Source organism: Falco punctatus (genome assembly GCF_963210335.1).
Source record: "Falco punctatus genome assembly, chromosome: 6".
Classification (NCBI taxonomy): Eukaryota; Metazoa; Chordata; class Aves; order Falconiformes; family Falconidae; genus Falco; species Falco punctatus.
The window spans coordinates 48154145-48168446 of NC_137585.1; the positions used below are offsets into that span (position 1 = coordinate 48154145).

Below are 14302 nucleotides of genomic sequence, written 5' to 3' on the forward strand. Positions count from 1 at the left end.
TGAGAGCAAGAGGGGAAGGTGAGAGCAACTCTGTGAGGCTGACGCTGATGTTAATCATGGAGTGATTGTGTATGACTTAGGCTATCTAAGCCCTTTTGCCACTTACCTCAGTATTTTCCTGCTTCCTTTGCCAAGTGTGGAATTCCTTGGTATTTTATACTGCTTTAAGATCTGCTTCTGAGGAAATTACATCAGTATGACTAAATGGAGATTAAGAAGCTGTAAATATCTGCAATAAGACTGTTTTTTTGTCAAAGATGCTTTCAGAGGCTGAACTAGTAGCCATAGTTAATCTTGTGGCTAGTATGTACTTTGGGATTTAAGCTTCAGTGGTAACTACCATCAGCTTGCTGTATTTTGAATCCTCTTTTTTGCCCCCTGGTCAGTGATGTCAAAATGGATTGGGTCTTCCCTAAGCCACATCACAAGTCACAAATCTGATACTGGGTTTGCAAGGGACTTACCCAAATGTAACCCAGGCCTTTGAATTGCTATCTGATGTGCTTTTTTGCTTTGACTAACTCTGTTTATAAATAATGGTTTATACTGAACAATTAGACACTGATATAACAAGAAATTTCTTCTCTTCCAAACTAATTCTCAAGGTGAATGTCAAGTGCTTGCATGTTTGCAAAGCATTTGTGATACTATTAAAAAAATACCCCCACCATACCACTTCTCCAAACAAAGATTAACTCATGCAAGTACTTTTAAAAAGGGAGTGTTGTCATTCATTCTATCAAAATACATTAGCAGTTCTTTTTTATTATTATTTTTTTAAAGCAGTCTATACCAAAATTAGTAAAGGCCGTTTCCAGCTTGTTAATCACAGTATAGCAAAATGGAGACTTTGTACGAATGTCACGTACACATTTTTGTATGACATGCATTCAAATGATTCTTTAAACAAGTGGTTATTTATGGAAATATTTCCTCTATTTTGTAAATAAATTTCATTTAAGTAATTGATATGGTGACTATTTTTATTTTAGTTAGTTTTTTCCACACAAAGCAGAAGATAGAAAAAGTGTTTTATATTTGAAAATGTGCAAATGAGGTAAAAAAGGAATGACAGGGTATTCATGGCTGAGTGGTAGCACCAGAGACTATTCTTCATTCACTTTTTGAAGCATTTAATTTAACGAGGCAGTAATTTTAAATGCTTCCTTTTATCTTTCAATATTATTTTAAAGATATGCTCCATTTGCTTACCACAAAATATCATCTTCTTCTAGTAAATGTAATTCATAGTAATTTATAGAACAGAGGCACCCTTGTAGGCAGCTATTTGCTGCTGCAAAAAAGCTCAGATACAATTTATGGCAAAAGGTAACAGTGGAAGTTATAAATAGGAGAGAAGTGAGAAAGTGAATGAGAAAACCAGTATGTTAGCACAATGCAGCTTTGACCACAACAGCATGGTTTTCGTTGATATGTGTGGTTTTTTTAATTAATAGGTTAAAAGAAGACAAAACAAACAGGTAAGCCCTTGCCAGAAAGCCTAGTTTTTATCCATTGGCAGTGTACCCTACATAATGTAGCAGAATAGATATACAGGAGAGAGCTGATAAAGGAAAAGGTAGTATTTCATAGGGCTGCATGGAAACCTTAATAGTTAGTTCTCTGATCCCTCTCTTCCAGCTACAGGAATCTGGGCAGGATAAGGTGGTTGCCAAACCCTACACCAGGTGCAATTTATTCCACTGTTCTTTAATGACTCCTTGAACACAGGCTGTGTGAGGTCTGCAGGCATGGGGAATGCCTCTGGTGGGCAAGCTCAGTTGTAGCCACCATCCTTCCCCTGCTATGCATGGACATCCGCTCATGTATGAAACTACTGAAAGGATGAGTGCTGGGGCAGAGGGATAACTCTAAAATAAATATTTGGGTGGCTTCTGATGTAGATTGAAGAAGCAGTGAAGGAAAGAAGCTCTGGGAAAGGAATTTGACGTGGGGTGGATGAGTTGTCCAGGCAGACAGTTCGCTGTCAAACCATCCTCTTCTTTTATGGGCACCTTGGCACTCTGCAAAAAGCCTGAGGATGCTTTACAAAGACTTGATACCAAGCAGCTTGCCAACTCCATGGTGTGAACCAAAGCAATTAGCTTCAAAAGTAAACTGTTGACCCAAACTGAAATGCTATATAGGTGTACCCTGAGAGATCCAGTGAAGTCTGACCTGCTTTACGGAGGATTTTACATGCATACAGGGAGATGTGAAAGAAATTCCAAGGCAGTTTTTCATTAAATGAATAGTTGGTTTTCAGTCTTTCAGAAAGCCATGCTGCTCACTTAATCACAGTTTGATAATTTCATCAAGCAAATGTTGCTGCTGCAGTTAACTGAACTGTGATACTGTGATATTAAGTGGTATAAGATAGTACTAGAGCTTAGGTACACTAGGTAGGAATATTAAGAGATTATATTTAGAGTATGTAAAAGGACAAAATTACTTCCTTGCTGTCTCTGAAGATAGAAGACATATGAGACATTAATTATATCTGTACTCAACCAACCAAATGTTAGTTCACTTATACTGCCGGCAAAAATGTTTTTTAAATGTTAAAATATGTTACTAAATCATTATTATAGAATCACAGAATCATTTAGGTTGGAAAAGACCTTTGAGATCATCAAGTCCAACCATTAACCCAGCACCACTAAGTCCATCACTAAAGCATTTTGCTAAGCACCACATCTACACATTTTTTGAACACCTCTGGGGCGGCGATTCCACCACCTCCCTGGGCAGCCTGTTCCCATGCTTCAACACCCTGTCAGTGAAGAAATGTTTCCTAACATCCAGTCTAAACCTCCCTTGGTGTAACTTGAGGCCATTTCCTCTTGTCCTGTCACTTGTTACTGGGGAGAAGAGACTGACACCCACCTGCCTACAACCTCCTGTCAGGTTGCTGTAGAGAGCAATAAGATCCCCCCTGAGGCTTCTCCTCTCCAGACTAAACCACCCCAGTTCCCTCAGCTGCCCCTTGTAAGACTTGTGCTCCAGACCGTTGATGAGCTTCCTTGCCCTAAATGTTATGTGTTAGGCAGAGCAGATAGAATTGTGAAAGTAGATACAATTTTACACTAAGGGAAAGGAAGGAATTCAAAACATAGTTACAAAATTGATCTTCCAGGAGTGGTACTTCATAGTAGTGTCTTGCAACTTTTGGATCATGAAACAAAAATGAGTGATTGCATCATGCAAAGCACGAGGCATTGTAATGCTGATCAAAATATTTTATGAAATAGCTATGTGGAAGTGGATTCCTTGGGAGTGAACACTGGCACTGACTATCAGTGAGCAGTGCAGACACATGAGGGATACCAGGACATTAATGGCAAAATGTCAGACTAATTGACTGGCATTTTATCCTTCGGTTATTTTAATGCTTATAATGGATTACTAGGGAAATATATTACCAAATACAGGAAAAACTATTCACGAAAATAAAAAATTGCTACAGGTCAATTCTGTTAATAGAAGCTTTATAGTTGTATGTTGAAAAACTTACAAATGAATATTTTTTCTAAAGTTTTTTTATGAGTTAACTGTTCCTGTTACATTTCAGCTTTGAATTATACTGCATTTTGTTTATGTTTTTAATATGTACTGTAACAGAGATCTTCAGTCTTACTCAGGCTTTTCAAGTCCACATTTTGTATCTAATATCACTTACCACTAAATTAATGACACTATTTTCTTTTTTTCCTGTTAAAATTAGAAATTATTAACCTGGTGTTAACGATTCAAAATTTAATGCCATTGTCTACATTTGCTTTGTTTTAAAGTTTGCTTGGAATAAAAGATGTGTTCTGTTTTTATCTTAGTTACCTAAAGAAATTAAATGTAGATGATTCTGTCATTCTTTTCTTAATGACTTTTGAACAAGGTGATGAATTTCAGCAGGCTTTGGCAGTGGCCTGTGGCTCTCAAAGGTACTAAGTTTACATCTCATGCAGCCTTTGGGTTTTAAGCCCTTAAACCAGTGCTTGGTTTCCCAACAGCAGCCATTTGGTCTGTTCAGTTCAGCAGCCCAGTCGGTTTCCCAACAGAAGCAACATGTATTGTGTCTGGACAACAGATGGAATGAAAATGGGATGTGGGAGAATTTGGGACGTTATTGTGAGGTGACATGCAGCAACATTCAAGGCATTGCTATATTGTTGTGATTATGGCACAGAGCTGCAGGGATTACTGCACAGAAAGGGGAGGTAACCCCAAAAGAAGAAAAAGGAGCAGGTAGAAGTGTTGAAATTTAAGTACAAGGTGCATTGCTGTAGGAAAGCAGTCTGGAATAAATGGGTTTCTCATAAAACTACTTGTTTATCTGTAAAGCTGGTCACCTGATTATCACCGTGTTATCTGCAATGAGTATAATTTATAGTTTTTAATACAGATAGTTTTTTGGCATCTTGCTCAGAAAACAGGTTGTCTCTTTTATGTAATCTTCTCTGGTGGGTGGGTGCAGGGATCTCAGCTGCTTTTCCCAGTGCCTGCATTTGTCCCCCTTTACAGTGATTCTCTAATGAAAGACATCTGTTGTGCAATGCCTGTCATCTACTCTGTGGTAAATGCACTTGAGAATATATTTCGGTTTTCAAAATTATTTGGTATCCTTTGGTTGTATCTCCATCTCATCCGTGTTTCAGGCTAACTCTCTACAAGTGATGTGGGCAGAATCAATACAAAACATTTCAAGGTCAGGTACCACACTGATTCTGTTAGGCATGTTACATCATTTGCCTCATGCTCTTCATGATGTCAAAAGCTCCATTTTGCTTACTGAAAAAATACTGGCAGTAATATATACAATCAAGATAGGCCATTAAAAATACTACCCTTGTTGGTAGTTTTCTTTGCGAAAAGAAAATCTAAAAAAAAACATGTTCTGAGTAGTTTAATTTAGTTATTTGTTAGTGAGTTAAATGACATAAGGGACAATAATGCTAAAAGCTCTTAAACAGTGCTTTCTACATTCAAAGTAGCTCACGTGTTCACCATTTTTTATAGATTCAGCAAATGAGGCAGAATGGTTAAGTGACCTGCATACAGACAGACAGCTGTGATAACAGTTTAGGGGCCTGGGCACTGCTATTGAATTCACTGGTCTTTGCAAACCCAATGACAAAATTGTCCTTACACTCCCTCTTTCCCACCAAATAATGCCACTTTTAGAATAAATCTTGAAAGTGTTGAAAACCTAGCATGATTAAGGAGATATTCAGAACTCTGTGGTGTTTGTAAAGTGCTTTTTGATTTGCAAATTGCTCTCAGGAGGATCGCATTTGTGGAAGTGTATGGGTGGAAACCAAATGCATCTTTGACATTTCTCTTATGCATTTCTGTCAATCAAATGGCACATTATGTTATTTTCCTTCTTTTAAGAAAAATGAATTGAATCAATATTTGAAGCTTTCTTGGGGAATCAAAAAAAATATTCAGAGGTGTATCTGTGTTGAAAATAAATGCAATTCTACTATTTCTATAATTTTTTTTTTGTTTCTGATTAAAATATTTTTAAACCTCATTGCTCTTTTTAAAGCAGCAAAGACATATGACTGCTTCTTTTCCTTCCAAAGGATTTCCTGCTGCAGATTTTCACTGTTTTTCGGATACTAATACGACCAGAGATGTTTCCAAAAGACTGGACAGTGATGCGTTTGGTTGCAAACAAGTAAGACATTTTTAATGTTAAGAAAAAATATGGGTAGTGTGAAAGATCATGGTATAAACTTATATAATTTATGTAATAAAAATTCAAAACACCTTTTATAATGCTGGCTGCAGTTTTTCATTTTTTAATTTAAGATTTAAAATCTCTGGACTTATTTTACACAACAAATTCATAACATAAACTATAACTCTTTCTATTCTGAACTTCAGTAAGCACGTATAACTGGAAACTCAGAAGCCCTTTTACAAAATGGAGATGCTAAGCATCAACAGCTTTGTTTTCCAAGTAGCAAATGACAGGTCTCAACAGAACATAATTTCAAATCTGCTTGTTGAAATGCTGAGTTGGAAAAGATCTGTTCGCTCTCAAGAAGAAATTATCTGCTATAATATCATTAATGATGTTTTTGCATGTGTTTTAATTTGGTGTTTGTCAGAAAAATCACAAATCGGGAATGAGGTACAGCACAGGACACAGTGACGTAGGACTCCTAAGCACTGCTTAGTGATACTTTGAGATGTAACCTCCCCTTGAGATATTCTTTCTCTGCTCATGCCTTATTTTTAGAGAAACAGGTTCCCAGCATTTCTGAGAAGTCATTACAGCAGGTCTGAAACTATTGATTTCTATTTCACCTATATCACCAGCTAGCCTGTTTTGTAGGCTTAGCTTTAGATTGGATAAGCCAGCTGAAGAGTCAGTACAAATATACAAAGAGCAGTTTTGGCAGAGGAGGTAGGCAGACCTAGGAATCCAGAATTTAGGACTGACTTAAACTTTCACGGTACATATTGCAATATCTGATGGAAATCGGGTTTTAGTCTGCATACTGCCTGTTGGCTCCAAGGAGAATTTAAATTTACGGTGCTGTACAGACTACCGGTAACAATTGTATTGTTACAATTAAATTGGCAAAATTTGTGTTCATAATATGTATTTGTTACATGTGTGGATATGCAGGCATCATAGTACTTGTTCAAACTTTGTCATGACTTGAAAAATATAACATTTTTTGCTCATTTATTGCCTCAGTGTTGCTGATCTTGCCAAGTGTGAATTCCAGGGAAAAAAAAAACCTGTTAATAATCAGAGAATGGATATGGTCATTTGTTTCTGTGTATGATATTAAAGAAGGTATGGCTGATACCAGCCTGCATCTGGTAATCATGCTCAAGAAATAAATTGAGAAACACAGGAAAGAAGGGGAAAAAACATAGGAACTTTTAGATGAAATATATAATCTAAGAAATCGTTATATATTCCAGAAACAGCTGGCTTACCAGATGGATTTGCAACAGCTGACATGTACAAAACTAAGATTTAGGAACGACCTTGGCACATGTTTCTTGGGCTGGTGGTGTTCAGATATGCTAAAGATGATAATAAGTTCTGTAAAAGGAATATTTACTTGCAGCAGTATTTTAGTTAGCATCAATTGCCGAGGCCAATTGTATGAGGTTCAACAAGAAGTGCTGGGTCCTGCACTGGGGTCACAACACCCCCCCACAACACTACAGGCTTGGGGCAGAGTGGCTGGAAAGCTGCCTGGTGGAAAAGAACCTGGGGGTCTTGGCTGACAGCTGGCTGGACATGAGCCAGCAGGGTGCCAGGTGGCCAAGAAGGCCAACAGCATCCTGGCTTGTATACAAAACAGTGTGGCCAGCAGGACAGGGGAAGTGATCGTCCCCCTGCACTCGGCACTGGTGAGGCCTCACCTTGAATATTGTGTTCAATTTTGGGCCTTTCACTACAAGAGGGATCTAGGGGTGCTAGAGCATGTCCAGAGAAGGGCAATGAAACTGGTGAAGGTTCTGGAGCACAAGTCTTATGAGGAGCGGCTGAGGGAACTGAGGTTGTTTAGCCTGGAGAAAAGGAGGCTCAGGGGAGGTCTTATCACTCCCTACAGCTACCTGAAAGGAGGTTGTAGGCAGGTGGGAGTAGGTCTCTTCTCCAAGATAACTAGCAACAGGACAAGAGGAAACAGCCTCAAGTTGCACCAGAGGAGGCCTGATTGGCTATTAGGAAACATTTCTTCACTGAAAGGGTGTTGAAATATTGGAACAGGCTGCTGAGGGAGGTGGTGGAATCGCCATCCCTGAAAATATTTAAAAAATGTGTTATGTGGTGCTTAGGGACATGGTTTAGTGATGGACTTGGCAGTGTTGGGTCAACGGTTGGAACTGATGATCTTAAAGGTCTTTTCCAACCTAAATGATTCTATGATTCTATCACACATCTCCATTTATTAATCTATGTTATGTTGTTTCTGACCATCTAGGAGGGGACTCCGTGTGCATTTCTGTCAGGCAAAGAAGCTGACAATAACTGTGTTGCAAATGGGCCATGAGAAGCTAATGAGACTGACTAACTGATCCGGGTAACACACAGTCACTGCCAGCAAATGGGATGTAAACACATCTTTACTAATTCAGCATTCAATGATTGCTTTGCTCCATTTGTTCCTTTGTGGAGGAATCCTGGTTTGCTATGAAACAGGGAGTTGGCCAGGTGTACTTAAAAGTGTGGTGTGAACTGAAAACTTAGCATTCCTATGTTCTATATCTATGGCTTAGTTTCTGTTCCTTTTTGAGGCAGTAGGAGGGAAAATTCACTTATATTCTGTAATTTGCTGCAAAGCACTAGCTTTTCTGGAGCTGTTCCTGAACCAGGAGCTCCTTTAACTTGCCCCCTACTGCCATGGCAGTGGCTGCCTTCCTTCGGCCTACTTGAGGTGTTCAAAAGCACAGAGCCACAGAGTAGTAGCTTTGCTAGACTTGTCCCAACCCAAAATCTTTAAGAGCAAAGGGGAGAGCCTAGAGGCAAAATGAGAAATGAGGGCACTGCCTGCACCACAGCCAGAAGCGGCTGTGACCATGAGCTGTTTTTCCTGAGTTTCACTTGGTGAACCAGAGTGCTTCAAATGATCTGAAGCTCTTCAGGATTGAAGGCAAAACTTCTTAACTCCTTGCTCCATTCATGTCTAAAAGGAAAAATCATAGTCTATCTCATCTTTTTAAGAAAATAATCAAGTAATCCATTAACAGTCTGGATCTTTTCTAACTTCTGCTTCCCAGGAATGAAATGATTGTCATGTTTCCTGTGTCAGATGGCCGCCTTCTCAGCTGTCTGACTTCAGCCTGAGAAAAGGTAGCAAATCTGAAGGCAGCGTGTGTCTCAGGAGCTTCACCCATCACTGCAGGCACATCACCAGCAGCGCTGTCTTTACTCTTCTCTGTCTCTAAGCGATATAAAGATTCAAACTGTCTAGTATTTACAGGAAGAGAGATTTAGCCTGTCTGAGCCTAGGAAAGAAACGAGTCCTAGCAAGGATATAATCAGGTACTAAGCTTTTCCTGAGGGGAGAAATTTTTTTCATTTTTTTTTTCTTCTTTATATATGCAGAACTTCAGTTACCTGAAGGATTTTCAGGTCTTAAAATGCCATAATTCTTTCAATATATAATATTTATATATAAAAATATTGCTGCCCCCTGGCTTCTGGATTTTCTTCTTTCTTGTTGCAGTGTTTTCAGTAATTGTGTAACACCTGATATTTGGATGCTGTCTGGGATAAAAAAACTAGCCCAGATGACACTGTGAGCTCAAGAAGACAAGTCTCTGACTGTGAAATATCTTGATTTCTGGAGTGACGCATGCATGATCTATAATTCTGAATGTCCAGATGCCCAACATGAAAAAATTATTAATGGCTAACATTATAAAACTACCAAGTGACTTCCAAAATTTGGGAAATAACGTAACTTTTAAAAAGGCAGACTTAGCACTAAAGCAGAGAAATAGATCTTTTATGAATTGTAATCTGTGATGGAAGGATAACATGCAAAAAAATCCTTAATGTTTATTAGCTTCTAGCAGCCAAGCAATGAGGCAGAAATTAACTCTATTTAAGACTGCATAACCACATAATATCTGTAGTGAGCTAATTTGCATACATTCAGCAAAGCAAAATAATTACTTATGGTTATCTAATACGTCTACCATGGATGTTACTGCTGAGTGACAAAATATGCTTTTATGTACGTTATGGGAAATATAACTTTAATTTCTGTTGTTATAGGGATAGACTTACTTTCTACATTAACTAGGTAGAAAGCTAGTTTGCTGGTCCTCCAAGCAAAGCTTCAATTTGTAACTGCCAATGAACACCACATAATATAGGAAGACATCTGAATCAGTTGCCTAGCGCCAGAGAGGAATCCAAAATTCTATAATAAAATATGCCAGACTAAAACTGAGATTTCTGAATAACACGTTCATCATGTCTTTCTCAACTGGAAATCATTATGCAATGGCCACTTGCTTAAGTTACCCTAAAGTTAGGAAAAGAATCACTTATCTAATGCTTTAGTTGACTGGCATCTTTTGAGAGCATTTAATGGACTCAGCTGAACTCCAGGTACATCATGTTTCATTAGTGATTGAGGAGGCTGTTGGAGAGCAAAGTGAGTTTCTATTACTTGCTGAGCAAACGTTTGATATTTATAACACACTATGCCTATTTATTATTGAACAATGAACTAATTTTTCACTGCTCTGTATACAAGAAGCTTTAATTTTGAAGTTCTCTGTATTATTAACTATGTATATTCTGTCAACAATGTGTTGAATGGTACAGATGCTAGATCATCCGGTTCTCAGTTTGAATTTCATAAGCATACAAAATGAATATATGGATAATATTATTTATAGTAAAATAATTTATTTGTAAGGTAAGATTTACTATAGTGTGTTGCTTATACTAAAATTCCAAATTTATCTACTGATGGTTGAGCATAGGGAATTCAAACAGAGAATCCTTTTGGTCATCTAATTCAGTAATGACTAAAAGGCATTATTGTTTTTTAAAAAGTAACTCAAACAGAATGCACAATAAAGGAAGACATTGAATTAGCATTAGTTTCATCGTTATGGCTGCTTTGAAGAATCCTGTTAGCTCCCGTGATGTGGGAGTCTGAGACTCCTACAATGAACAAAAATTCTTGCTTTTATGTAATACACAGTGTTGCTAACATGCTTTTATGTAATACAAAATGTTGCTAACAACTGAACCTGACATCCAGTCTGTCACAAAAAGCATATATATGCACAGGTATGCATATATGAATATAACAATAGATATATACACATATATGTAACTCTAGGTTTATTTCATTTATTTATGAAATATGAAAGAAACTTTTTTCTGTTCAGACACTGCCCTTGGGAAAACTTCACTCTGAAATGACAAAGGATAAAATGAGAAGCTAATGGTTATCTATTTGTCTCATATCAGAATGGAAAAAGAAAGCTTTCATTTTCTATCGTTGGCTGCCCAGGCAAAAGCCAGGTTGCCAGAGCACAGTCCAGGTAGCAGACCAGGGGTTGAACTTCTGGAGGCTGCTTTGGATTTTTTTTAAACAGGGTATTGCAGAAATGTTTTCTGTGAAAATTTGATGGAAAAGTCACTAGTCAACAATGGGCCTGACTGAACCTTGGATTAGCATTCCGTGTATAAGCCCAGAATAATTTAGTATCTTGAAGTTATTAGATTTTAGAAAAATGAGAAAAAGCAGAGGTTTTTCTCCTGTAAAACAGCTAGTGGTTCTGAACAAATTTGTGGCAGGTGGTAAGAGGAAGAAAAGCAAGTCTTGTCACAAACTCAATGTTTTCTAGTTTGATACTCAAATGGATTTGAAATAATGGTTGTTGTTATTTTGAAATTTTTGCCTGGGAAGCAACAGGCAGCTGTCCATCTGTCCTCTGGCTGCTGTCTCTGCTTTGTGCATTTTTGCTTTTTTTACAGAACCTACATTATTGGTAGAAAAAGAGGAAAGAGACACACATCCCCCCCCCAGCATTAGCTATGTTTTCTGTCCTACCTGATTTTAGTTTGTTGTAGATTCAGAATAACAGATTGTGGGTCAAAACCAATGGCTTCATCTTTCCATGTTCAGTCTAACATTTTGAATTTTTTTTATCTACAACATACACACTCCCACTCTACAAACCCACTTTTTATCAGCTAATCCATATCATGTCTTTGGCTTACCAAATAAGTCAAGCCTGAGCTATGCTGCCTATAGCAAGAGATACCTGCATTGCAATTATTCTGTTATCTCTGGAAAATTCTGGAAAAAAAATTCTAAAAATTACATTTTAAGATTTCTAATCTAGTCACCTCCTAAGAATTGAAGCAGGTCTTTCTCTTCAGTTTCACTTGCCATGGGAGTAATATGGCAAGAAAGGAATTGTCTCAGACATAAGTAGAACTGCGTAATGGAAACTTTGCAGTGCAACAACATACGGTTGTAGTTCTTGAGATCTTGTGGAATTTTCTCTTGCATACAGTGTTCAGGCATTTTTTATTTAGGACTTAGGTTGAAATTTTGCATAGCAATAGCCCTGATGAACTGACCTTTTCTATCAGAACATCTTCCTGAAGTATGCAGACTGTTTCCATTTTGTGAAACATATGGGCTGTAGATTAAATCTCACAATAACAAGAATGACAGGACTCTTACCTGTGCTTTGATTCTTAGCTTTGCTTATATTACCGTTTGTTAACGTTTCACTTTGTCTTCCATGCTGCAGCAGGGAGTGCTGTAACACACTGTGACTTCCTGCTGGTGGAAGAGTGGGGTAAACTATACAGTGTATAAAGTATTAGAGTGCTAAAGGTGGAACACTACTTGGATCGAAAAGCTATAATATAATTGTTGAGAAAATAATACATATGGTATTTGAACAATGGAACTAGGAACAAATAAAACCTGAGACTCAAGCACTGTTCTAAAAACAGTCTCAGACTTGGCTCTTACAGGTGTTCAGACACATCAAACCAGAAGGTAAAGTTTGGCAGGGACAGTAATTTTAAACATAGAGAAATCGAAGCAAACATTTGAACTAGTAATAAGCTAAATGATACGTGGCCATTTTGTATTTATACACTTAAAATCTGTCAAAAGTGCCAAATGAAAAATATAATTTATCTCTTAGGTGGGTTGGTTAATATATAATTCTTCAGTATAGTGAAGGTGAAAAATATTATACCTTTAGAATATATCTATTGCTGTTATTATATTTAATAAAACATATTTTGTCCTGAATGCATTGCAAAAATAATAATAAAAAAAATAGTCCAAAGTACAGAAGGGGAAACAAATTTTAGCATTGTAACAGCATACGGGTCAAGAACCATGTGCAAAGAAGTACTAGATGTATTAATAGTAGATGGATGGTAATTAAATGAAATGTGTAGATAAAAACCTTTTTCTCAGAAGGTCTTTAAAGAGTTGATTGTTGTAAAATACATGAGTGAAATAACAAAAAGATCTTTCTGCGTTTATCTTTTTTTCTCCCCCATAAGCATCCATTACTGACTACTTTTAAAAAGAATTTAATGGTTCATATAGATTTATGGTTTGACTAAATATATTGATAGACCTAAGTGCTGCAGAGGTTGGCTTAAGGGCTTAAAGAATCGGTGAAATGAATTCTGTTTAAATACTCTTTAAGGTTATTTTGTTTCTGTAGATTACCAAATTTGGTTGCTACAATAAACAAGCCTGTTGTTGACCTCTGCTGACAACCACTGTGAAAGCATTTTGGCCGTTACCTAAGATAGATTAATACAGTTCAGGCAGGTGTCATTATAGGGCAATGCATGGCCATTTGCAACGTACAGAAGAGAGATCTGCAGAAGCAAATTTTCTCACAGATCTCTTGCAGTTCTGCATTTCTCTGTTGTCATTAAAAAGACTCTTTGTCCATAGGGCTGTCAATATTGTATATTGGTAATTACTAGATATCTTATATTTATAATCAAGGCACATATATTTTCTGTATCAAGAAAGCTGAAAGCAAATTGTTCAACTATGTATATTAGCGCTAGTAGGACAGAGGTTGTATTAATTCTGATACGAGCATTACTTGCAGAACAAATGGTTTGTCTTTTTGATCAATTATATTTGTCTATACAGAACATGTTCTCAGCACTCCTTATATCACAACTGTTTTTACTATTTTTTTTCTTAATGTGCATGTTCTCTCTCTATAGCTGCTGTTAGAAGTCGGATATTTGTATATGTGTAAAATGTAGTGTTTAATGCCACCGTACATGCTACAGCTATTTCTTCATTGGAAATTTGTCCAGCTCTGGATATTAAATATGAATTTCCATTTAACAAAAGCTACTGTCTTTTTGTTCTTTTCTTCCCAGCGTGATCATTACTACGGTCTTGTACCTTTCGGATGCCCTTCGTAAAAACTTCTTAAATGAAAACTTTGATTACAAGGTAGAGTAAACGTGTCTAACAGAAGATAGATGTGATAGCTGTTACATCATTCTGTGGCATGGTGGATTGTTATTAAATTTAGCTTCAGCATCTAAATAGCTAGAACATATACTAAATCAGCAATTTCAAAAGCTCAGATAAGGTTTTTTCTGAAATACAGGACTGTCTTAAAAATCAGTGCTATGAGTTTTTTTTAATTTCATAATTTTAATTTTGTTTTTTTCACCCTCTATGTTAGACTCCTTGCTCAGGATTTTTGTGTAGCAATTTTTTTTGGATTATAGAAACTGATCTTATTATTTGCTTATTATTTTGGAGTTATCGCAGAAAGG

The 14302-nt window shown here is 37.0% G+C and overlaps 1 protein-coding gene across 4 annotated transcripts in view; it reads left to right on the forward strand.

Moving 5' to 3' along the window:
• DOCK4 (dedicator of cytokinesis 4) overlaps nucleotides 1–14302 on the forward strand; it is a 254109-nt gene that overhangs the window by 190413 nt on the left and 49394 nt on the right. For all 4 annotated transcript variants that reach the window (XM_080394179.1, XM_080394177.1, XM_080394180.1 and 1 more), the window contains exons 27-28: nucleotides 5583–5677; nucleotides 13895–13970. In XM_080394179.1, coding sequence (XP_080250305.1) covers nucleotides 5583–5677; nucleotides 13895–13970 — 171 coding nt within the window. The remainder of the gene's footprint in view (nucleotides 1–5582; nucleotides 5678–13894; nucleotides 13971–14302) is intronic.